Source organism: Ranitomeya variabilis, chromosome 5, assembly GCF_051348905.1.
Source record: "Ranitomeya variabilis isolate aRanVar5 chromosome 5, aRanVar5.hap1, whole genome shotgun sequence".
Classification (NCBI taxonomy): Eukaryota; Metazoa; Chordata; class Amphibia; order Anura; family Dendrobatidae; genus Ranitomeya; species Ranitomeya variabilis.
Window position 1 is genome coordinate 252,143,881 of NC_135236.1, and position 25,240 is coordinate 252,169,120.

The 25,240-nt window shown below is 46.2% G+C and overlaps 1 protein-coding gene across 1 annotated transcript; it reads right to left on the bottom strand.

Moving 5' to 3' along the window:
• Positions 1–9,951: 9,951 nt before the first annotated feature.
• Positions 9,952–24,823, bottom strand: COX5A (cytochrome c oxidase subunit 5A). Its single transcript, XM_077264059.1, has 5 exons — positions 24,599–24,823; positions 19,459–19,575; positions 12,926–13,047; positions 11,466–11,583; positions 9,952–10,121 (listed from the first exon to the last, which is right to left on the bottom strand). The coding sequence occupies exons 1-4, from the start codon at positions 24,687–24,689 to the stop codon at positions 11,470–11,472; spliced, it is 444 nt and encodes a 147-aa protein (XP_077120174.1). The 5' UTR covers positions 24,690–24,823; the 3' UTR covers positions 9,952–10,121; positions 11,466–11,469.
• Positions 24,824–25,240: the final 417 nt, after the last annotated feature.

Here is a 25,240-nt window from a genome sequence, read left to right on the forward strand (position 1 = left end):
CTTCCGTATGTTCCTGAGTCTCCCAGCGTCACTGTTCAGAGAGGGAGAGAGAGGGGACACTTCTAGTTTGAGGTACGTAACAGCCGAACACAGCCTGGGTGCTGGCGGCAATGTAAGCAGCAGACCAGTCAGTGGACTGGAGCTAATAATGCCTGGCTAGTAATCGTGCGTGGAATGAGTGGGGCTGAGCAGGGAGGGATGGACACACTCACAGCCTCCCTCTGTTTGCCTCACTGCTCAGTGCTCACTGCTGTGTTATTGCAGAGCGACAGATGCAGATCAGTGAGTGAGTAGTCGATGTCACAGATCGATGACTCACTGACACTCCAGTCAGTGCATTTCAGAGGAGGAGCAGCTGCAGCTCCCTGGGAGAGGGTGACGACGCTATTGTGGCTGCTTTTTTTCCCCACGCATAAAAGGGCTAAGCCAAAGCCCCTGTGACAGTCTGACACTCTATCATCATGTGCTATAATGAGACAGCAATTCATGGCACAATTAATTCATTGCTCTACACAAAAATTACAAGCAGCTCCGCTCGGTAAACACACACGCTGCTCCGCTCGGTACACAGACACACACGCGGCTCCGTTTGGTACACCTCGTACACACACGCGGCTCCGCTCGGTACACCTCGTGTACACACGTGGCTCCGCTCGGTGCACCTCGTACACACACGTGGCTCTGCTTGGTACACCTCGTACACACACGCGCTGCTCCGCTCGGTACACCTCGTACACACACGCGCTGCTCCGCTCGGTACACCTCGTACACACACGCGCTGCTCCGCTCGGTACACCTCGTACACACACGCGCTGCTCCGCTCGGTACACCTCGTACACACACGTGGCTCTGCTTGGTACACCTCGTACACACACGCGCTGCTCCGCTCGGTACACCTCGTACACACACGCGCTGCTCCGCTCGGTACACCTCGTACACACACGCGCGGCTCCGCTCAGTTCACCTCGAACACACACGCGGCTCCGCTTGGTACACTTCGTACACACACGCGCGGCTCCGCTCGGTTCACCTCGTACACACACGCAGCTCCGCTTGGTACACTTCGTACACACACACGCGGCTCCGCTGTATAGATCAGTTGATGTGCTCGGTTCAGTGTGGGCTCAGCGCCGGAGCTCGCGCTGAAACGGGGTTTATTACCTATGTCGTACTATTACGGCATAGGTAATAAAGGAGTTAAAGAACAGCACCAGAATGGGGGGGGGGGGCATATAGATAAGGGCATAAAGATAAGGGATATATATTACCAGGATGGGGATATAAATACCAAGATGAGGCCCAGTATAAGGGACATATACCAGTGTGTGTATATAGATAGACTAGCTATTGAACCTGTTCTACGCCCGGGTGGCTAGCATTTATATTGGTATATGGTCTCCATCCTGGTATGTACTGCTTCCATCCTGCGTCCCAATCCTGTCATGTGCTCCCATCCTGTGCCCCTATTCTGTCATGTGCTGCTCCTATCCTGCACCCCCATTCTCTCATGTGCTGCTCCCATCCTGCGCCCCCATTCTGTCATGTGCTGCTCCCATCCTGCGCCCCCATCCTGTTATGTGCTGCTCCCATCCTGCGCCCCCATCCTGTCATGTGCTGCTCCCATCCTGCGCCCCCATTCTGTCATGTGCTGCTCCCATCCATGTGCCCCGTATGCTGCTCCATAAAGGTTGATGGCCCCCATAAGATGCTCCATAGCATAATATGCCCCGTATGCTGCTGCGATTAAAAAAAAAAAAAATGGCTCAGGCCCCCGGCACTTGCGAAATTCACCTGTCCCCGCTCCACCGCTGTGCGCCAGTCTGTCTTCCGGGTCTCTGGCTGTGACTGTTCAGTCAGATGGCGCCCACTAAGCACGTCATCGCGCCCTCTGACCTGAACGTCACAGCCAGAGGACGCGGAAGACGGAGCCCAGTGGTGGAACGGGGACAGGGGAATATCGCATACTCGCCCTCCTGGCACGTCCGTGCTTCTCCGTCAGAGATCTCAGTATGCGTTCAGTGCTTATGCATACTGCGATCTCCTGGGCCACAATTCTCATCCCCGGATGCATAACTCTGTGGAGTCCAGACTGCGCAGGCGCTTGCTCAGTTTATAAAGGCTTCGGACACAGTGATGCTCCCAGTGTTATATTATAGATAGATATGATGCAGGGGCCCGGTTCAAATCTTGCACCACAACCCATCACACTCTACTTATGCCGCTGTTCTCGGTTGCTCTGTGACTGTAGACATTTGATTTGAATCTTCACAGCGTTCACATCGCACGCTGTGAGGATTCTCCAGACACGGCAGCAGGCTGTTATATGACTTTGAGTATGTGACTTGCATACTCCTTTAAACATTCTGACTAGACATGACCAATCTCAGTCAATACTCTTGCATTAATATAGTCCGCACCCATCTAGTCAGTACCTGACTGCATGTATGTAAATCACATACTTGTGGACACATGACTGTCCGCTGCCGACACTGGAGAATCCTCCCAACACATAGCTCCCAACCGTCCCTCATTGTGCAGGACTGTCCCGGATTTCATGCTTTGCCCCGCTGTCCAGCGCGGGACGCTCTCATCCCGGAGACAGCAGGAGAAACTGCTGTCACACCCCCTTTTGTTAGGCCACACCCCTTCCCCTTCCGTATGTTCCTGAGTCTCCCAGTGTGCGTCACTGTTCAGAGAGGGAGAGAGAGGGGACACTTCTAGTTTGAGGTACGTAACAGCCAAACACAGCCTGGGTGCCGGCGGCAATGTAAGCAGCAGACCAGTGGACTGGAGCTAATAATGCCTGGCTAGTAATCGTGCGTGGAATGAGTGGGGCTGAGCAGGGAGGGATGGACACACTCACAGCCTCCCTGTTTGCCTCGGCTGCTCAGTGCTCACTGCTGTGTTATTGCAGAGCGACAGATGCAGATCAGCGAGTAGTCGATGATGCCTTGTGTGGGGTCAGGAGTAGGGTTGAGCGACTTTTTCTTTTTTAGGATCGAGTCGGGTCTCGTGAAACCCGACTGTCTCGAAAGTCGGATCGTGTGAAATCGGCCGATTATTGTGATAAGTCAGGGGCCAACCGAAACACGAAACCCAATGCAGGTCAATGGGGATTTTTTTTTTCTCTCTCTCTCTCTCTCTCCCGTCCCTGCAAAGTTTGTGTTTCACTGTGCAAATTGCTATATCCCAAACGTTAAGATGGCGGTTTTACCCCCTGTGACGCCACACAAAACAAGCCGGAACATATGTCATCACGCTGCCCACACTCCTTCATTGGCTGAAAAAATGGCGGGGAAAGCGTCATATGAAACGCGACTTTGGCGCGAAGATCGCCGACCGCATGGCCGATCCCACAGTGGGATCGGGTCGGGTTTCATGAAACCCGACTTTGCTGAAAGTCGGCGACTTTTGAAAATGTCCGATCCGTTTCGCTCAACCCTAGTCAGGAGGTGTACAGTGTGGATTGCCATTTATATATGCAGGATTACAAGATAACACAAAATACATAGATCCTGTGTTACCTACCACTCATAATAGGTGATATCACAGCTCACCACCTCTCCTCCCCGCAGCAGGAGCTCTAGATTTCAGATCATGTCTAGAAAACTCTCCCATAAGCCAATAAGCATCTCCAGGCTATTGGGACTGCTGTAAAGAGTTATTGCCAAAGTGCTTTCCCCACAATCATGTGCAAACATTAAAAAGAAAATAATATATCTGCATTAGAAAATATTAACATGTTAGAAAGAAAATGTGTTTCTGGTTTGAATGATCAAAATCCAGCGTAGGTGATTAATTCTCATTAATTCTTGAAGTCCTTCAGGTCTTGTTGCAGGAAATCTCTGTATTCTCCTTTACACACGAACATTGGCTTAGCAAATCAGTGGGGGCTTCTTTGTGCTATCACAATGTGATGTGGTTGTCTAACTTCTCATTGAATGGCCAATGATATCTAGGGTTGGCAAGAATCGATTTGCAGGGCCCACACCATCAGCCACATCTTTAATCTGTGGCGGCTGGAGGGAAGCCCAGAGAGGCGTCTTTACAGCATTCGTGGCGCTTTTGATTGGCTGGCGTGGTACAATGTCATGTGACATGATGCACATAAAAGCAAAGCCAAGCATGCAGTCGGATAAGAGACGGTTCTCAGCTCATCAGTCCAGCACTTACCAATGTTATTGATGGACCAGGTGAACTCTAACCACCTGTCTAGTATCCAAGTTTCTGCCAGGCAATCATTATAGGGGGGACTACGAGTACCTGTAGATGTCACAACTAAGGGTATATGTAGCTGTGTAACAGGGGTAGTCACTTTCTGTCAAAATGTAGAAATGTGCCATAATTAGATGTGTAGTGCTGACACCCCACATTCTTACTCTAGCACTTACATTGCAGCCCCCCCCCCCCCACACACACACACACACACACACACACACACACTGCCCAAGATACGTAGCGCCAAAGGCTGTCATGATTGCGTTTTCTGCCAGTGCTCAGGTATAGAATATTCTGCAGCCTGTATGTGCACAAGCACCGAACACTCAGCGCCTGCACAGAAGAGGATGCAGTCAGACTGTATATTCTTCTGAGTAAGGGCTCATGCTGAGAAAACTGTTCGAGCACAGACTGTCCGCGGACCTCCCGACCTGCACATATGCCCAGTAGGCTGTCGAGCTCAGGTATAGAAACCCGCAGACAGTCCGTGTATTGCAGGTCCTTCTTGGACTGCGTTTCATCAGCATCTTCATGAGCTCTTAAGTATATTCATGAATCAGCTAAAGGACACCTGACAGTCATGCTGCCCAAACTTGTATCTAGTCACTGCCTGTGGCAGTATTGCAGCCTGGTATGTGTCTGAATTCACGGCTACAGCATAAGTGACCACTACAGCCAGTCACTTGCCCGCATGACGCGGGAGCGCCTCAGTATACCGAAAGGTGCAGTTCTTTCTCACATACCCTGTGACTTCCCATTGAAAGGGTTCCCTTTACTCTACTAAAACAGACACTAAGGCTACTTTCACACTAGCGTTAACTGCATTCCGTCACAATGCGTCGTTTTGCCGAAAAAACGCATCCTGCAAAAGTGTTTGCAGGATGCGTTTTTTCACCATTGATTAACATTAAGCGACGCATTGTGACGGATTGCCACTAGTGTTGAGCGTTCCGATACCGCAAGTATCGGGTATCGGCCGATATTTGCTGTATCGGAATTCCGATACCGAGATCCGATACTTTTGTGGTATCGGGTATCGGTATCGAAACAACATTAATGTGTAAAATAAAGAATTAAAATAAAAAATATTGCTATACTCACCTCTCCGACGCAGCCTGCACCTTACCGAGGGAACCGGCAGCGTTGTTTGCTTAAAATTCGCGCTTTAACTTCCTTACGCGAAGTCCCGGCTTGTGATTGGTCGCGCGCCGCCCATGTGACCGCGACGCAACCAATCACAGCAAGCCGTGACGTAATTTCAGGTCCTTCAGGATTTTAAAATTACGTTCCGGCGTTGTGATTGGTTGCGTCGCGGTCACATGGGCGACGCGACCAATCACAAGCCGTGACGTCACGGGAGGCTGGACACCTCCTGCCTCCCGTGACGTCACGGCTTGTGATTGGTCGCGTCGCCCATGTGACCGCGACGCAACCAATCACAACGCCGGAACGTAATTTTAAAATCCTGAAGGACCTGAAATTACGTCACGGCTTGCTGTGATTGGTTGCGTCCCGGCCACATGGGCGGCGCGCGACCAGTCACAAGCCGGGACTTCGCGTAAGGAAGTTAAAGCGCGAATTTTAAGCAAACAACGCTGCCGGTTCCCTCGGTAAGGTGCAGGCTGCGTCGGAGAGGTGAGTATAGCAATATTTTTTATTTTAATTCTTTATTTTACACATTAATATGGTTCCCAGGGCCTGAAGGAGAGTTTCCTCTCCTTCAGACCCTGGGAACCATCAGGAATACCGTCCGATACATGAGTCCCATTGACTTGTATTGGTATCGGGTATCGGTATCGGATTAGATCCGATACTTTGCCGTATCGGCCGATACTTTCCGATACCGATACTTTCAAGTATCGGACGGTATCGCTCAACACTAGTGTTGAGCATTCCGATGCTGCAAGTATCGGGTATCGGCCGATACTTGCTGTATCGGAATTTCCGATACCGAGATCCGATATTTTTGTAATATCGGATATCGGTATCGAAACAACATTAATGTAAAAAGGTGTAAAAGAAAGAATTAAAATAAAAAAAATCGCTATACTCACCTCTCCGACGCAGCCGGGACCTCAGCGAAGGAACCGGCAGCGTTGTTTGTTTAAAATTCGCGCTTTTACTTGCTTACGTGAATTCCCGGCTTCTGATTGGTCAGGGCGGCCATGTTGCCGGGACGCGGACCAATCACAGCAAGCCGTGACGAAATTACGTCACGGCTTGCTGTGATTGGTCCGCGTCCCGGCAACATGGCCGCCATTAACCAATCACAAGCCGTGACGTCACGGGAGGCTGGACACGCGCTTATTTTGAAAAGCGCGCGTGTCCAGCCTCCCGTGACGTCACGGCTTGTGATTGGTCACGGCGCCATATTGCCGGGATGCGGACCAATCACAGCAAGCCGTGACGAAATTACGTCACGGCTTGCTGTGATTGGTCCGCGTCCCAGGAACATGGCCGCCATTAACCAATCACAAGCCGTGACGTCACGGGAGGCTGGACACGCGCTTATTTTGAAAAGCGCGCGTGTCCAGCCTCCCGTGACGTCACGGCTTGTGATTGGTCACGGCGCCATATTGCCGGGATGCGGACCAATCACAGCAAGCCGTGACGAAATTACGTCACGGCTTGCTGTGATTGGTCCGCGTCCCAGGAACATGGCCGCCATTAACCAATCACAAGCCGTGACGTCACGGGAGGCTGGACACGCGCTTATTTTGAAAAGCGCGCGTGTCCAGCCTCCCGTGACGTCACGGCTTGTGATTGGTCACGGCGCCATATTGCCGGGACGCGGACCAATCACAGCAAGCCGTGACGTAATTTCGTCACGGCTTGCTGTGATTGGTCCGAGTCCCAGCAACATGGCCGCCCTGACCAATCAGAAGCCGGGAATTCACGTAAGCAAGTAAAAGCGCGAATTTTAAAGAAACAACGCTGCCGCTTACAATCGCCGAGGTCCCGGCTGCGTCGGACAGGTGAGTATAGCGATATTTTTTATTTTAATTCTTTATTTTACACATTTATATGGTTCCCAGGGCCTGAAGGAGAGTTTCCTCTCCTTCAGACCCTGGGAACCATCAGGAATACCGTCCGATACCTGAGTCCCATTGACTTGTATTGGTATCGGGTATCGGTATCGGATTGGATCCGATATTTTGCCGGTATCGGCCGATACTTTCCGATACCGATACTTTCAAGTATCGGACGGTATCGCTCAACACTACTCAACACTAATTGCCACACGTCGCACCCGTCGTGCGACGGATGCGTCGTGCAGTGGCGGACCGTCGGGAGCAAAAAACCCTACATGTAACGTTTTTTGCTCACGACGGTCCACCCCCACCTCCCCGCACCTCACAATGGGGCAGCGGATGCGCTGGAAAAATGCATCCGCTGCCCCCGTTGTGTGGCGGAGACAACGCTAGCGTCGGGAACGTCGGCCCGACGCACAGCGACGGGCCGAGCCCGACACTAGTGTGAAAAGTAGCCTAAGATAAAGACCTATATAGAGTTGAAACATTGTTACTTCTTGCAAGTTGCACCAAATTGTATTTCACGGTGTGCCAATTATTGAACAAAAACTTATCACTATCCATTGAGAGTGTAAAGGCCCCGTCTCACTAAGCGATTTACCAACGATCACGACCAGCGATACGACCTGGCCGTGATCGTTGGTAAGTCGCTGTGTGGTCGCTGGGGAGCTGTCACACAGACAGCTCTCCCCAGCGACCAACGATCAGGGGAACGACTTCGGCATCGTTGAAACTGTCTTCAACGATGCCGAAGTCCCCCTGCAGCACCCGGGTAACCAGGGTAAACATCGGGTTACTAAGCGCAGGGCCGCGCTTAGTAACCCGATGTTTACCCTGGTTACCAAAAAAAACAAACAGTACATACTCGCCTTTCGGTGTCCAGGTCCCTTGCCGTCTGCTTCCTGCTCTGACTGAGATCCGGCCGTACACTGAGAGCAGAGCGCAGCGGTGACGTCAGCGGTGCTGCGCTCTCACTTCTCACTGTACGGCCGGGAGTCAGTGAGAGCAGGAAGCAGACGGCAAGGGACACCGAAAGGCGAGTATGTACTGTTTGTTTTTTTTGGTAACTAGAGTAAACATCGGGTTACTAAGCGCGGCCCTGCGCTTAGTAACCCGATGTTTACCCTGGTTACCAGTGAAGACATCGCTGGATCGGTGTCACACACACCGATTCAGCGATGTCAGCGGGGCCTCAACGACCAAAAAAAGGTCCAGGCCATTCTGACACGACCAGCGATCTCGCAGCAGGGGCCTGATCGCTGGTACGTGTCACACATAGCGAGATCGCTATGGAGGTCGCTGTTGCGTCACAAAACTTGTGACTCAGCAGCGATCTCGCTAGCGATCTCGCTATGTGAGACGGGGCCTTTAAGTGAAATTTCTCCTGCCCTGGAGGTCACAAACTCCATTCCATCAGCACCTCGCTGAATGACCAAGTGCACCACAAAACTCTGCATCTCTCCCTGTACATGTGATGTCACTGCGGCAGGATTTCAACAAACGGCACTAGACTTGGGAATGGTGCGCGACTGCTCTGTTTGTTATTATATAGATCTAGAACACTATGAAAAAAAAAAATGTTAAATCAACCCATTTAAAAAGGGTTACTAACATTTGAATAATATTTCAAAAAGGCTGCAGATTCACTTTGTTTCATGTTCTTTCACGTTTCATTGCATCCCTGTACAGTAACTTCTATTTGTCCAGTGGAGAGACACGGACAATGCTGACTAGTCCTCCAGTACTATACTAGTGGCACTTCCCCCTCCCACACTTTCTGGCCAGCAAGTGCTGCATGCCTGTAATACCCGCTCCTCTACTGAAACTGAAGTACGCATTTTGCAAAACATTTTCTGTGATATTCACAAAACTATGGCAAAAAAAGTAATGGGGGTTCACGTTTTCAATCTTGCAGAAGTGTTTTGGTAGGATCATCCCTACAGGGACAGTCCAGCTGTCTAAGGAGAGGAGAGATGTCCTCACTGCCTGCAGTCTGACTTAGTATTACTAAAGAGACCTTAAAGATTAACTTTTACATACTGACAGTAAGTATACAATTTGCATACATGTGGTTACATGCTGACTAGACATGCTTGGCTTCTCTCAATTCACTTGTATTGAGTGAGACCAAGCACATCTAGTCGTAACGCGAAAGAAAGTATGTAGATCACCTACCTGCCATCCTGTGACCACCTGGTCTCACTGCCAATACTGGTGGATCCTAACAGATTCATCAGAAGACCGGACAACCTCTTTAATGGTTACACCCATCTTCATTTACAGCATAGTGACAGGATATAAATACATGAGATGTGGGTACCAAATATTTATTTCTCTAGAACAGAGATACAGGACCCTGTCTCATGGCCACTTTGAGAGGAGGCAGGGATACACATGCATAGCCTAGTCACTTCTTTGGAAGACTCAAAAATAACACAAAATTCATAGAAAGGAATGGAGAGCGATCAGTATAGAGCTAGGTTCAGGTCTCAGAGGAGAGACACGCATTTATCATCTTAAACGCATATCCCATCTTCCACAGGATAGAACTAAAGCAGGATACAATGACAGGTTGACAAAATATTTAGCCAAATGACCAATAAATAAAATGCTGCGTGGTTTATAGGGGTGTGCCCACATGTGTGGAGAAGTTGAGAGACAGCTATAGGCTAATCTATAGATCAAACCAGCAGCTCAACAATCAGATCAAACAACATCCCTTTATTAGGTCCAACATAATATTACACAGATAGGGACTCAATAAAAGAACAGTTGCATTTTTTCGAAATAAAGGTAATATTTTAACATCTTTGTATTTCTGGATGGCTGTGTACAATCAAGTAGCATTGATAAAACATTTGGATGGATAATCTGTAGGAAGAAAGATGAGAAAGTTATTTTCAAAAATAATTTTACCAAATAGATCAATATACAATACACTTTAATAGCCTACAAAAATCAACATGTGTTAACGTAGATTTACAATTTTTAGACACGTTTAGTGTAAATACCAGACGCTGACACTAAATAAAGAGTTCCATAGTAACAACAATGGTGAACATTACAAAAATCACAGACAAGAGGCATTAGCGTTACATGTCTAAGTACTTGTACATAGACTGTCGTCTGTGATGGAGGCCATGTCAAATTTCTTACACACTCTGAGAAATTTGATCGTAAGAATTGCCCTGCAATCGGCAGTTAAGCCAGAAACCAGTAAACTGAAATTATAAATCAATATACCATGAGTGTCTAAGGAGGCTTATGGTATATTAATATATGATGGAACCTGCAATGTTCTCCTACTTGGATTTCACAGCCACCTCCGTTCTACCCAAAAGCAGAATCCAAGAAATTTCAACAAAATCTTGTTCCTTTAAGGCCAAAGTCACACATCTAGACTTGGTGGCGAGACTGCGCCCAAATCCATGAGTTACAAGTGGATTTGCCGTAATTGAAAGGGCAGTCAAATTCTGCAGATGCTGCAAATTTAAAATGTGTCCCACAAGTCAATATCTATCAATTTTATTACTGCAATATTTATTTATTTTTTATTTTTTGCAAAATCTAGTTGGAAAATCCACAGCGCATCTGTTCCTCATGAAATTACCCTACAATTTCATAGGCGAGATCTCCTCTAAAGGCTGGCTTTCTCAGGAGTATCGTAATGATAGGCATAGGGGTCTTCGGCGGCTGTCAGAGCAACCCATCAGCGCCCCATGATCACATCGAAAGTTCCTTAGAATGATATGCGCCACTGCATGATAAAGACACATGATGGCCGTTTAAATGGGCCATCATCTGCCTGGGAAAAATGTGGTCTTGGCGTGTGAGTTCGCATCAACATCAAAGTGCCGGCATCTGATGTACCAGTATGTCATGTCAGTATGGGGATTAACTGATTCTACCCCACAGAAATACTCCATTATTCAGAATATCTATTTTAAATGTGCACAATTGTTTCCTAAAGCCTCACAATAGTAAAAAAAAAAAACAAGAAAAAACACATGAACAAAAACAACGTTGAGCTGCATCCGATAAGTGATGTATTCACAGACCATGCCCCTTGGCTCCACATATAGAACACGTTGGTTTAGTATATAAAGTTCGCCTTTTTTATTTCTCAAATTAAAAGTTGGAAAAAAAAAATTGGCTAATGGGAAAAAGCAGCTTCGGTGATAATTTTCATGCAAGGCTGGGCGTGTAAAAACTTACATTTTCATGGTTTATCTAAGCCCAGCTCTTCTGGGGTGGAAATACCAAGCTCATCTAAAGTTGGTCTGAGTTCCTGAATTACATAGGGATAGATTTCCTTGTGAGGTCCAGCTTTATCCTGGGAAAAGGGAAAAAAAAAAAAGAAAAAACATTTTTTAGGCCAGTCACAATGCCATCATTACCCATTGTTTACAGATGAAGCTGAGATAATAGCTAAATATAGTATTGAGATTCAATGAAGCCAAAGTTACCATGTCATACATTTTCACCTCATATGCAATACTAAGAACTATAGTGAATACGTTTTCTGTAAAGCGTTCCTTTAAACAGGAACATATTAAAAAAAAACTAAAAAAAAACCTACTTACCTTCCCTGCGCGACCTCGCTGCTTCTCGGTCCGGCACCTGCAGGTCTTCCGACCGAGCGATCACGTGCCCCCGCTCATTAAAGTAATAAATATTCACTCCATGCCTATGAGCAAGGGATTCGTGATCGCTTAGCTGGAACAAGATGCAGCGAGGGTGAGCAGGGAAGGTAAGTAGGATGTGTGCTGGAAGCCGGCGGCTGCAACTGTGCACGCTATAAGAGAAATGAATATTGACTGCCAGCGCAGTGAATATTCATTTCTCTTTAGCAGCGGGCACAGTTACAGCCGCCGACACTTGCCTCTGTGACCCGCTGCTCTGCCGCTACCCCTCCCTCGCCATCTTTGGGACAATGACTCATGTATAAGCTGAGGGGGGCGTTTTCAGCACATAAAAAAAAAAAAAAAAAAAAAAAAAAGAATGTGCTGAAAGGCCCAGGATGTAGATATAAAATCAGAAAAAAAAACAGGCAGCACTGATCCAAGCCACAGTTTTTCATTTTGATGTTTGGAGTGCTGCCTTTTTTACAATGATTTTCTACTTTGGAGGTTTGGACATCACCTTTACAGGTTTTATTGCACCTGTTTTTTTTTTTTTTTTGGTAGTGCTGCCAAATTTATAATATAAATATAATATATATAAGAAAAAAAATAGTGACCTTCATCATATACTCCCCTTACCAGTCCGATCTTGACACACAAGTTGCCGAATCCGCAACTCACTGGCTGCGGCAGACTTGTCTATTCAGACAGAGCAGGATGTATCAAGAACCAACGGAACTGAAATACACTGGAACATGAGCGGCTGGGAAATGGTGACTTGGGTATAACTTCATTTACACCACTTTGCGCACCAATTTTAGGAAGTAAAACAACCCTTTTAACTAACATTAGTAAGGAAAATAAAGTCTTCAATTTTGAAGAAGTTTCCCCTACTTTAAATGTTTTTCTGATTACGGTACATTACCCCAAAAAGGGCCCATTCACAAAAATTAACGTAGGGAAATACATTAAAAAAAATAATAATAATATCAATGAAAGATGCACTAATCAGTTCAAGCCTTGTATCGCACAACATTGGGATATTCTACTCACCTTCACTGCTTCCAAGATACGGACCGTACTTGCAAAGTCATTCAACCGCCTGCAAGCGCGCAAAGCAGCATCAAGGATTTTTGGTTCTGGAACTAAATCATAACCGACAAGAGTGTTCACGCCTAGTTGGAAAGAAAAAAAAACAAAACATGGTCTTGAGCAGCAGTGTTAGGACTGTGGTAGCAAAGTGTTTAGTAATTTCCATATATATATGCCTAGCTTGTATAACCACATTAATATGCCAATACTCCTTCACTCACTGTAATCCAAGTATTATATACAAACAACACCAACACTCCAGTCCTGAAAATGTGACCTGACCCAGTCCATCAGCACACCCCACTGAAACCCGTGGCACCATTCTGATCAGAACACTGGCCAGAGAAGTGTTTATATCGGACAGCTGAGGATATTCCAAGACGCAGGCAAGCACTGTACACAAGCTTGAGGGGACAGGGGTCAGTGGATCTGAGGCAGAACTACTAAACAGGAGGTCCTCTACTTTACCCAGTACCAGGTTACATTGTTATGGGTAGTCCAATGGTGACTAGCTTATATCTCCTAAGAAGCCTAACAAATTAGGAAAACTTCTGTATACACTGGAGTCAGTTAGTGAAAAACTATTAACCCCTTTCTGACCTCGGACGGGATAGTACGTCCGAGGTCAGAAGCCCCTCTTTGATGCGGGCTCCGGCGGTGAGCCCGCATCAAAGCCGGGACATGTCAGCTGTTTTGAACAGCTGACATGTGCCCGTAATAGGCGTGGGCAGAATCGCGATCTGCCCGCACCTATTAACTAGTTAAATGCCGCTGTCAAACGCAGACAGCGGCATTTAACCTGCTCTTCCGGCCGGAAATGAGCGCATCGCCGACCCCCGTCACATGATCGGAGGTCGGCGATGCTTTAGAATAGTAACCATAGAGGTCCTTGAGACCTCTATGGTTACTGATCCACGGTAGCTGTGAGCGCCACCCTGTGGTCTGCTCTCACAGCACACCCAATTTTCTGCTACATACATAGCAAACATAAGATCGCTGCTATGTAGCAGAGGCGATCAAGTTGTGCCAGCTTCTAGCCTCCTATGGAGGCTATAGAAGCATGGCAAAAGTAAAAAAAAAAAAAAAAAAAAAAAAAAAAATGAAAAAAAAAAAAATATATAAAAGTTTAAATCACCCCCCTTTCGCCCCATTCAAAATAAATAAAAAAAAAAAACAACAACAAATCTACACATTTGGTATCGCTGCGTTCAGAATCGCCCGATCAATAAAAAAAAAAAAGCATTAACCTGATCGCTAAACAGCGTAGCGAGAAAAAAAATTTGAAACGCCAGAATTATGTTTTTTTGGTCGCCGCGACATTGCATTAAAATGCAATAACGGGCGATCAAAAGAACGTATCTGCACCAAAATGGTATCATTAAAAAACGCCAGCTCGGCACGCAAAAATTAAGCCCTCAACCGACCCCAGATCATGAAAAATTGAAACGCTACAGATATCGGAATATGGCGCAATTTTTTATTTTTTTTTTCCTTTAGCAAAGTTTGGAATTTTTTTTTACCTCTTAGATAAAATAGAACCTAGTCATGTTAGGTGTCCATGAACTCGTAATGACCTGGAGAATCATAATGGCAGGTCAGTTTTAGCATTAAGTGAACCTAGCAAAAAAGCCAAACAAAAAACAAGTGTGGGATTGCACTTTTTTTTTGCAATTTCACCGCACTTGCAATTTTTTTCCCGTTTTCAAGTACACGACATGGTAAAACCAATGATGGCGTTCAAAAGTACAGCTCGTCCTGCAAAAAATAAGCCCTCACATGGCCATATGGACGGAGAAATAAAAAAGCTATGGCTCTGGGAAGGAGGGGAGTGAAAAACCAACACGGAAAAACTGAAAATCCCAAGGTCATGAAGGGGTTAAGTACCCATTAGGTCCTGACATAGCAACTTCATAAGGCAGTTATGGGGCAAATTTAAAGGGAATCTGTCACCTCCGGGACATCCTATTAATATGGGTATACAAGTAACAGAAAATGTTATACTAGTCCTACCCGTCAGCCTCATATTAATGGTCTTGTTGCCGAGAAATGTTATATTTTCTCTTTGTTAATGATTCCGATCCTCACAAGATCTCCTTCTCTACTCCCCTCTTATCTCCTCTTCCCACAATCGTATACAAGATTTCTCTCGCGTATCACCTCTACTCTGGAACCCTCTACCACAACACATCAGACTCTCGCCTACCATCGAAACCTTCAAAAAGGACCTAAAGACCCACCTCTTCCGAACAAGCCTACAACCTGCCGTAACCACCTATCCACCAAACCACTGTATGACCAGCTCTATCCTCACCTACTGTATCCTCACCCATCCCTTGTAGATTGTGAGCCCTCGCGGGCAGGGTCCTCTCTCCTCCTGTACCAGTCGTGACTTGTATTGTTTATTATTGTACTTGCTTTTTTGGAATAAATGACGCTATAATAAATAATAATTTCTGTGACAATGCTATGAAATGAGAAAAGATGATAGAGGGGTTTGTAATGTGGCACAACCGAGTTTAGACATGTCACAATATCCCCAATCGGGACCTTAAGCACCTTGTCATCTGTGCTCTACTTCCTGCACAAGGTTAAACTATTAGATTAAAATTATCTGAGCATATTTCTCAGTGTGCGAAACCTAAGCTATGGTGGGGTATGTTCTTTTCCTCCTGTGCGTTGCGACTTTCTTATGATTGCCCTCTTGTAAGATGTTGCTCAAAATACACACTCCCGGTGAAAACTTATACACACTAAAGTCACGTTCAGTATTTGGTCAGTAGTTTACATCAGAATTTGTAAGCTTGTGTAGCTGGCTATAGGTAGGATAGGCAGTGCTACATAGCCGAATCCAGTGATTTGGAATCCAGAGTATTTGGTCAGTATTTTACATCACTAAGTGGAAGTCAAACCCAGGAGTGTGTTTTTCTCCGATTGTTCCACTCCTGATTTTGGCTTACAAATACTGATGTAAAATACTGACCAAATGCTGAACGTCTGAGTGTGGCCTCAGATTAAAAGAAAATTAACTCACTAGGTGTCAAATTCTTTGATTGCACATATCTCTGCAATTAAGAGACAAAAAAAACCCAAAATATTTTATTCTGCTTTGGAGCTACCATTACATAGTGCGTTTCCAGTTCAACATTTTAATAAAAAAGGAAGTCCTGATCTCTGCCATAGTAAACTAGCTGTCAAAGTTGTGGTCATGAAGGTGACAGCACGGGGAGCTTTCCTGTCCAAATTATATTGTACACCTACAGTGCTGATCCTTTAAAAAGTGTTCTGCACTTTTAGAACAACCCCATCTTAAAAAGGTAATCTGTCAGTACAATCAACCCTAGTGAATAAAATGATACCTTGATATTTGCGATCCAATGTCTTATTCCAGAGGTATCCATGTTTTTCTTATATGTAGATGAGCTGTTCAGGACTATGGGCTAGACACTGATCTGCATGAGAATCAATATAAATGATATGGGCAAAACCAGTGTGATGTGTAATGGTCGATGTCTGCTCTCCTGATCTCACTACTGAGCTGTGTTCGATTATAAGGATTCAGTCAGACAAGATCGCATCGCTGTGCACGGACTGGCCAGTGGTTCTCCTGACCAGGGCGTGACAGCATGTATTTCTATACAGCAGTCCCGCTCAGGTCAGGAGAACCACTGGCCAGTCCGTGCACAGCGATGCAATCTCGTCCTCGTTATACAGTCTTCTGACTGCGCCCTTAAACACTTCTGCGGATTCCTCTCCGCTTCAGCTCAGGCAGGCAGTGCTGTAATATTGTTACAATGGAGCAGAGCTGTGAGCTGCAGCAACTGCGTTTGTTAGGCTACTTTCACACTAGCGCCGGGCTCGGCCCGTCGCTGTGCGTCGGGCCGACGTTCCCGACGCTAGCGTTGTCTCCATCGCACAACGGGGGCAGCGGATGCATTTTTCCAGCGCATCCGCTGCCCCATTGTGAGGTGCGGGGAGGTGGGGGGCGGAGTTCCGGCCGCGCATGCGCGGTCGGAAAAGACGTTTACGACGGAGCAAAAAACGTTGCAAGCAACGTTTTTTGCTCCCGACGGTCCGCCACTGCACGACGCATCCGTCGCACGACGGGTGCGACGTGTGGCAATCCGTCACAATGCGTCGCTTAATGTAAATCAATGGTGAAAAAACGCATCCTGCAAACACTTTTGCAGGATGCGTTTTTTCGGCAAAACGACGCATTGTGACGGAATGCAGTTAACGCTAGTGTGAAAGTAGCCTAAGACGACAAAGTTCAATTCTACTGTACTGTGCTAGTTACATGTCTCACACTGGTAACGGCTCCATTCATTCAAAATCTCTTTAGGCAGATTCCTTTCTGGCTCATAGATCTGAAAAGCTCATTTGTGTATAAGAAAAACATTGATTGGAGAATGTTCGAAGTATTACCGTAAATATCTCACAGCTCTAATAAGTAACGCTCAGTAGTGTTTTGAGGTGATCTGGACCTTATGGTACACATACTGGGTTCAAAGCCTGTTAGCGAGTAGAGCTATTAAAAAGTAATTTAGGCAGCAGGGTTAGATTAAGTAACATTCTTTGCCTCTTCCTCATGTTTCAGGTTATTTTTAGTATACTAACAAGTAGACATCTTGAGTTAGATATATTTTATATTAACTTTCCTTGTTAAAAGGTCAGGGCCCCGGTGGCCACATAACCACCAGGAGTTGTGTTTGCATATGTAAATACTCTGCTTAACAGTCCCTTTACTACATTGCATGAACAGATCTTTAGAAAAAGTATTTCTAATGTCTATTTAGAACATGTAAATGAGGCTTTTGACTAGTCGAGGGAGCGTTCGTGTCCCAAGACTAGTCGGCCCACTGAGCATGTTATCACGCTCCAGTGGGTGTGATAATGTACAAGCGCTGGCTTCATCACAAGCACTCTACTTATCTCGCACATGCGCGAGGCTTCTTCCCTACTTATCAGAAGCATACACCCGACTACAGATTATCAATGATGAAAGGGGAAGAAGCCGCACGCATGCGCAAGATAAGTATAGCGCTTGCAAGTTATGTTATCACATCCATAGGGGCGTTCTGTTAAACCATTTCAAAAATGTTAAATAAAGCCCCCTCCCCCCTTTCAAAAAAGGCCTACGTGCCCCCCCCCCCCGTCACTACATGCCCCCCTGCAGGCACGCACATGATAAAATAAACACATAACTCACCTTCTGATGATTGCTCTGTGCTCCCAGTTCCCCGTGGCTCTTCCTGTGTCTGTGCAGACATCCGATCATGTGATCAGCACAGCACAGTGATGTCATCACTGTGTGCCCAGGTCACATGATCTGATGCCTGGGAATCAGGAAGCGCAACTGAGGAGCTGGGAGCACGAAGCAATCATCAGAAGGTGAGTTATGTGTTTGTTATTTTATCATGTGCGTGCCTGCAAGGGGGCATGTAGTGACTGGGGTGGGGGGGGTGGGGGAAGGAGCATGTGCGTGCCTGCAGGGGAGCAATGTGTGTGCCAGCAGGGGGGCCTATAGAGAGAGGGAGGGCCATATGTGTGCCAGCAGGGGGGCCTATATAGAGAGAGGGGGGGCATATCCAGAATAAGAAGGGGGGCAGTGTTCCGGAACCACAGGGGGGGCTATGTGCCAGGGTGGGGGTTATATAGATACCAGGATGAGGGATATATATATATATATATATATATATATATATATTTTGTAAGATGGACACTGGCATTATAAGACAGACCACCATTTAACAAAATTATTTTTCTCTCCACCAAATTTGGGGGTGACTCTTATAAAGCAAAAAAATACGGTACTTAATCATCTCCAAAATGTTCTCTAGTATGCATCAATACATCTAGCAAGCAGCCTCCATTTTGATTTTAACAGATTATAGACAGCTTTACCAGACTCCCTTTAATGCCTTCATTCAACAATCCTCGTTATGTAATGGTTAGCGCAGCTAGGTCACATTATAGCAAGGCTGAGATTTCTCTGCATTCGCAGTCTACAATACAACTGCTATACAACAGTTACATGAACAGTTCCAAAATTCAGTCATCTGACATGTATACTCTAGTAAATAATTGCATTCCAAATCAAAATAATTTGAGCATATTAGAAGTCTGCATCTGCCTTTCCTCAGCGATTCTTCCTGGAAATATCAGACAAACATTGTCAACATTCTCCTTGTCAAGAGGGTGTTACAGTAAAAATGACACCTCTGATTGGACAGTGTAACTGTAGGGACACAACCCATCAACAGGAAAAAGGGTGACAGCAAGTTGTCAGCTCATTCCTACTTTTCTAGAGTCATGGGCAGAATGGTGCAATGCACAACTCCAAGGTGCTCCAGCAGTAACTGTATGGCAAATGCAAGTATTTTTCTAAATGAGAAAAGACAGGTGTTCATTAAATGCAATACACTGAAAACAGTCATTACAATGTCCCGATATTCTCCCGATTACATTATCAGATGGAGCAGTCATTAGAGCAGTACCTTTTCGCAGTTCCCAGGCATCAATATCTGGCTTGTTGAAATAAGTCACCCAGCGAGCATCAAACTCTTCATCCGACTCATGCTTGGCATGAGAATAGCAACGAGCAGCAATTGCAACTGTAAGAAAAACAGGAGAGCTCAAGGGAAAGAAAATACTATTCAGCTCAATAGGCCAAAGACTGAAATACTCAATGTCCATGGCAGATCATGAGACAATGCCCAAGTGAGGTATTGTATGGTATTACATTATTTCTTCAATGAATTACAGTGTTAAAGGCCCAATTATACAAGTCAGTCACAGGAGAAAGTGTTTGCAGGAATGCTCAATTGTTGGCAAGTAGTCATGGTTATCGGCAGCACATCGCTTTCTGTAATGAGATCTGCAGTAGAGAAAATTATCTATACACACTTAACGATTGTATTAAAGATCTGCGTGTACAGAATGTTTGTTGGCCTGTCTAACCATCCATAGTATATAGCATATTGACAGTCATTTAAAGGCCATGATTGACTCGTGTAAATCTGAAAGGAGAATCTGTGGAGACAAGAAAAGATTTCTGTTCAGGGTTTCATAGCCTATATATTAGATTTAAGAAGCCCCATCCACATGTACTGTACTTCATCACAGATTGGAGGGTATACAAATCCACTGGACAAAAATCACGCTTTAACCCCTTTCTGACCTCAGACGGGATAGTACGTCCGAGGTCAGAACCCCCGCTTTGATGCAGGCTCCGGCGGTTTTGAACAGCTGACATGTGCCCGCAATAGCGACGGGTGGAATCGCGATACACCCCCCGCTATTAACTAGTTAAATGCCGCTGTCAAAAGCTGACAGCGGCATTTAACCGGAGATTCCGGCCATCGGGCCGGAAATGAGCGCATCGTCAACCCCCGTCATATGATCGGGGTTCAGTGATGCGTCTGCATAGTAACCATAGAGGTCCTTGAGACCTCTATGGTTGCTGATGCCGGTTTGCTATGAGCGCCACCCTGTGGTCGGCGCTCATAGCAATGCAGGAATTCAGCTACATAGGAGCGATCTGATGATTGCTCCCATGTAGCTAAGCCGATCAAGTTGTGCCAGCTTCTAGCCTCCCATGGAGGCTATTGAAGCATGGCAAAAGCTAAAAAAAAAAAAAAAGTTTAAAAAATGTTAAAGAAAATAAAAAAAAAATATAAAAGTTTAAATCACCCCCCTTTTGCCCCATTCAAAATAAAACAATAAAAAAATTTTTAAAAAATTCAAACCTACAGGTATATAGTATCGCAGCGTTCAGAATCGCTCGATTAAAAAAAAAAAAAAAAAAAAAAAAAAAAGAATTAACCTGATCGCCAAATGGCATAGCGAGAAAAAAAATCAAAACGCCAGAATTACATTTTTTTTGGTCGCCGCAACATTGCATTAAAATGCAATAACCGGCGATCAAAAGATCGTATCTGCACCAAAATGGTATTAAAAATGTCAGCTCGGCACACAAAAAATAAGCCCTCGACCGACCGCAGATCACGAATAATGGAGACGCTACGGGTATCAGAAAATGGTGCAATTTATTTTTTTTGCAAAGTTTGGCATTTTTTTTCACCACTTAGATAAAAAAAGAACCTAGACATGTTTAGTGTCTATGAACTCGTAATAACCTGGAGAATCATTATAGCAGGTCAGTTTTAAAATTTAGTGAACCTAGCAAAAAAGCCAAACAAAAAACAAGTGTGGCATTGCACTTTTTTTGCAATTGCACGGCACTTGGAATTTTTTTCCCGTTTTTCCAGTACACGACATGGTAAAACCAATGATGTCCTTCACAAGTAAAACTCGTCCCGCAAAAAATAAGCCCTCACATGGCCATATTGACGGAAAAATAAAAAAGTTATGGCTCTGGGAAGGAGGGGAGTGAAAAACGAACACGGAAAAATGGAAAATCCCAAGGTCATGAAGGGCTTAAAGAATATCTTCAGAAGATAAGACACCTCCATCCTTGCAGTCACACTCATCTGCGCTCTCATAATCCATAGAGGACATAAGGTAAGTCCATGGTGTCCTCTGGCCAACATGCCTGTTGCTAGGCAGCCACCCAATGATCAGCTGATTGCAGGGGACTTGTGAGCTGCAACTGGCCCAGCTCTGTACACTGTACCTCAATAGTAACGTGGCTCTCTCTATTATAATCCATGACCTATCTGTAGAGGTCATTTATATTAAACTCTCGGAATACCCCTTTAAGACTAAAAAGTTTAAGAAATGGAATTGGAGGCTTTCTAATGAATTATGACCCTTTCATAAACATAAGTCAGCAGATGCCAAAGTGATCCTCCTCTACACATCCATATCTTGCAGGGGTAATCATTTACCAGATCAGCTAAGGATCAGTGTTACTTCTTTATGAAGTTGTCAAGGAAGAGCAGATTGTGGGGAAGCATTTCCGTGTGAGCAGCAGGCTTCCTGTCCTGTTGTCACCATGAAGGACACAGCAGTCAAATCATTGCCAGTACAACAGTGTGAACACAGCAAAGGATAGTGGCTAGATATAGGAAAATACGAAGTGCACATGCATCGTCTATTGGAAATACAAGAAATTAATTGTGTAAACCTGGCTGCAAACTTTAGACAGTCACCAGCCAAGCCCTTGTTCAGTCAGCTATCCCCCTGCACCAAGTACGCAAGTCCTCAGTACAGGGGGAGTAACCCGTTGCCAGCAGAACCTGTGTGGCACACCATCTCCCTTTGGGTACCCGTCGCTTCTCCTCACAAGTCTGTTTTAGTAATGAATTTAATTCCCATGAAATTCTAGAGAAGCTTTTCTTCATTTCTGGTTCCTGGTTTTCCTCCAAGCAACTTATGAATAAATTGACAGCTAGGCGTTATCAGTTGGGTGGGGGACATATGATAACACCTAGAATATTTATTCAGAAACTTGGAAAAGGAATAAACAGGAGACTGGCACAATGCAAAGTTCTAAGAAAAGGTGAACCAGAGTAGTTATAATATGGGGAATGCAAGTATCTACTGAAACAGACATGTCAGGAGCTTGCCTATATTACAAATTATGCTTTGAGTAGCCCTCCAATTTACTTTTTTACCATAAACCTGTGTATGTCCTGTAGCATCAAGGTGCTAATATACTCTCCTCTCACCATCTTCTGCGGTATCCAGTACAATGCCGGCACTCTGAATCACTCTGTGTGAGCCTGAAGTCTCTTACAATTTAAAGGGAATCTGTAATCCGCTTTGGCCGATAAGGCGCCGGACCAAGACCAGCGTCGCCCATCGGACCGGACCACCCCGCAGATGAGTATAATAAAGTTATTTTTCTTCTCTTACATGTCAGGTTGGGGCAGATATACAGCATTCTATAAGGCTGTATATCAGCCCTGAAAGGTGATGGCCATATCTCTTATCGGCCAAACCTGGTGACAGGTTCCCTTTAAGCCTGTGGAGCCTCGTTCTGCAGCTCTATAGGCTTAGAGATTTTTTTTCTGGAAGAAAAATGGATGGCTTTACACACACATCTGAACTAGATATGAGTCGGGAGACGCTGCCATACGGCTGAATAAGGACTAATTCTCACAACCGTGTATGAAATGCATTTCGTCATCTGTATAATGGCCACAAGCCCCAGCCCAATCGCAGACTTCATAACCCAGACTACAGAAACATCTCTGCCCATGATTCCATTAGTTTGGGTCATAAGACCTACAGATGAAGTCTGGAGAAGAATTTGCTCGTTATAATGGACTTGTTTTCATCACTACACATCTCAATTCAATAAGGAGATTTGTGAAATGCAAGAAATAAGCCTCAGCAGGTGTCCGGTGAGTGTCAGGCTGAAGGTTGAGCTGCATGTCATAACCTTGGCCCAAAGGAGAATATCAAGGCTGATCAAACCTTGCGCCACACTACAGATATAAAGCGTAAGTGCATTTTTCATAAAATGTTCACAAGCAAAACTTTGGTGGGATGTGGAAACCCCATTGATCACTAAAACAAAAAAGGGGTAGAAAAACGTTTTGCAGGAGCTGCGCTCTGCCGTCAGTATCACAGAAGATCAGCACCGGCCACACGCTTCTACCCCTGTGTTTTAGCAATCAGTGAGGCTTAAGGACCCAGACCACCACTGATCATAAAACCTTTGACGTAAAGTTATAAAGGTGAAATTCCAATTTTAATAAAAGATGACACGAATGTAGAGTAGAACGTGCAGCGAATGCGTGGCCCAGGGCAGGATCCTGCAGGGGGCGCCACCAGGCCTCAGTGCTCACCAGTCAATGTGACCTTGCTTCCGGGATGTACAGCCCCATCAGCTGCTCTGCCCAGCTCACGTCTCACTGTGCAGGGCTGCAATAAATGCACACAATGCAGGGGCTGCAGGAAAGCCAGGATCTGCAGGCAGTGACTTACCGGCAGCTGCTCAGCATCACTGTACAACAGAGCAGTGCTAGACACACAGGGCACAGAGCAGTCCTATACACACAGGGCAGGCAATCCTATGTACACAGGGCACAGAGCAGTCCTATACACACAGGGCAGTCCTAGACACACAGGGCACAGAGCAGTCCTATACCCTCCGAGCAGTCCTAGACACACAGGGCACAGAGCAGTCCTATACACTCCGAGCAGTCCTAGACACACACAGGGCACAGAGCAGTCCTATACCCTCCGAGCAGTCCTATGTACACAGGGCACAGAGCAGTCCTATACACACAGGGTAGTCCTAGACACACAGGGCACAGAGCAGTCCTATACCCTCCGAGCAGTCCTAGACACACAGGGCACAGAGCAGTCCTATACCCTCCGAGCAGTCCTAGACACACAGGGCAGGCAGTCCTATGTACACAGGGCACAGAGCAGTCCTATGTACACAGGGCACAGAGCAGTCCTATACACAAGTGAACAGATCGGGGGTGACCTCTTATGTCGCACATGACAGGCCTCTGCGCCAATGCGGAGAAGGCGCAGGCTCCGTCCACCATGCACGGCACAGAGCGGGCCTTTCCGGGTCACCACAAGGACACCCGCAATGACGAGCAGAGCGGCGCTGCAGGGCAGCCCACCGGCCACATAACCACCCATTACACGGCACACAGAGGCCCCGCTATGTCACACGTCAAGGGCACAATGGCGAAACCTAAGAGAGCTCACCTTGGGAGCAGGCCGGCTGGGGCTGCAGGCGGCAGCGGGGGAGACTGCGGAGGCCAGAAGTCACGCAGCGCCGGAGAGCAGCTCCCAACATGGCGGCAGCTGAGCGGTGTGTGAGCACACGGGAGAAGTGGCGGCGGGTCCGGACCGGAAGAAAGAGGCACGCGCACAACACACGCTCCCGCTCACAGGCCGGCACAGCGAGCACGGACGCACAAGGGTAAAAGAGGGCGTGTCCCGGGACGTCAGCAAACGATAGAGCTGCGCGGTGCTCGTACAACCAGCGACACCTGTCGATGAGTCCTCCGTGAGGACACTTTAGGGTCCCTTTCCACTTGCGAGATAAAAAACGGTCCGTAATCTGGACCGAAAAAACGGATGGAACGTATGCGATTTTCATGCGAGTGTCATGCGAGTACAATGCGATTTATAATCGCATCATCCGTATGACATCCGTATTACTGTCCGATTTGTACGCACCGGTGTCCTTTGAAAAGCCGGCAATTCAGCGCGGTGTACAGTAAAATCACACTGACAGGTTAGAATAGAGTAGATATATACACATAGAATAGGTATATATACATATATATATGTCAGTGAGACACCTATATATGTATATTTATATTTAATGCAGCGCAAGATAGC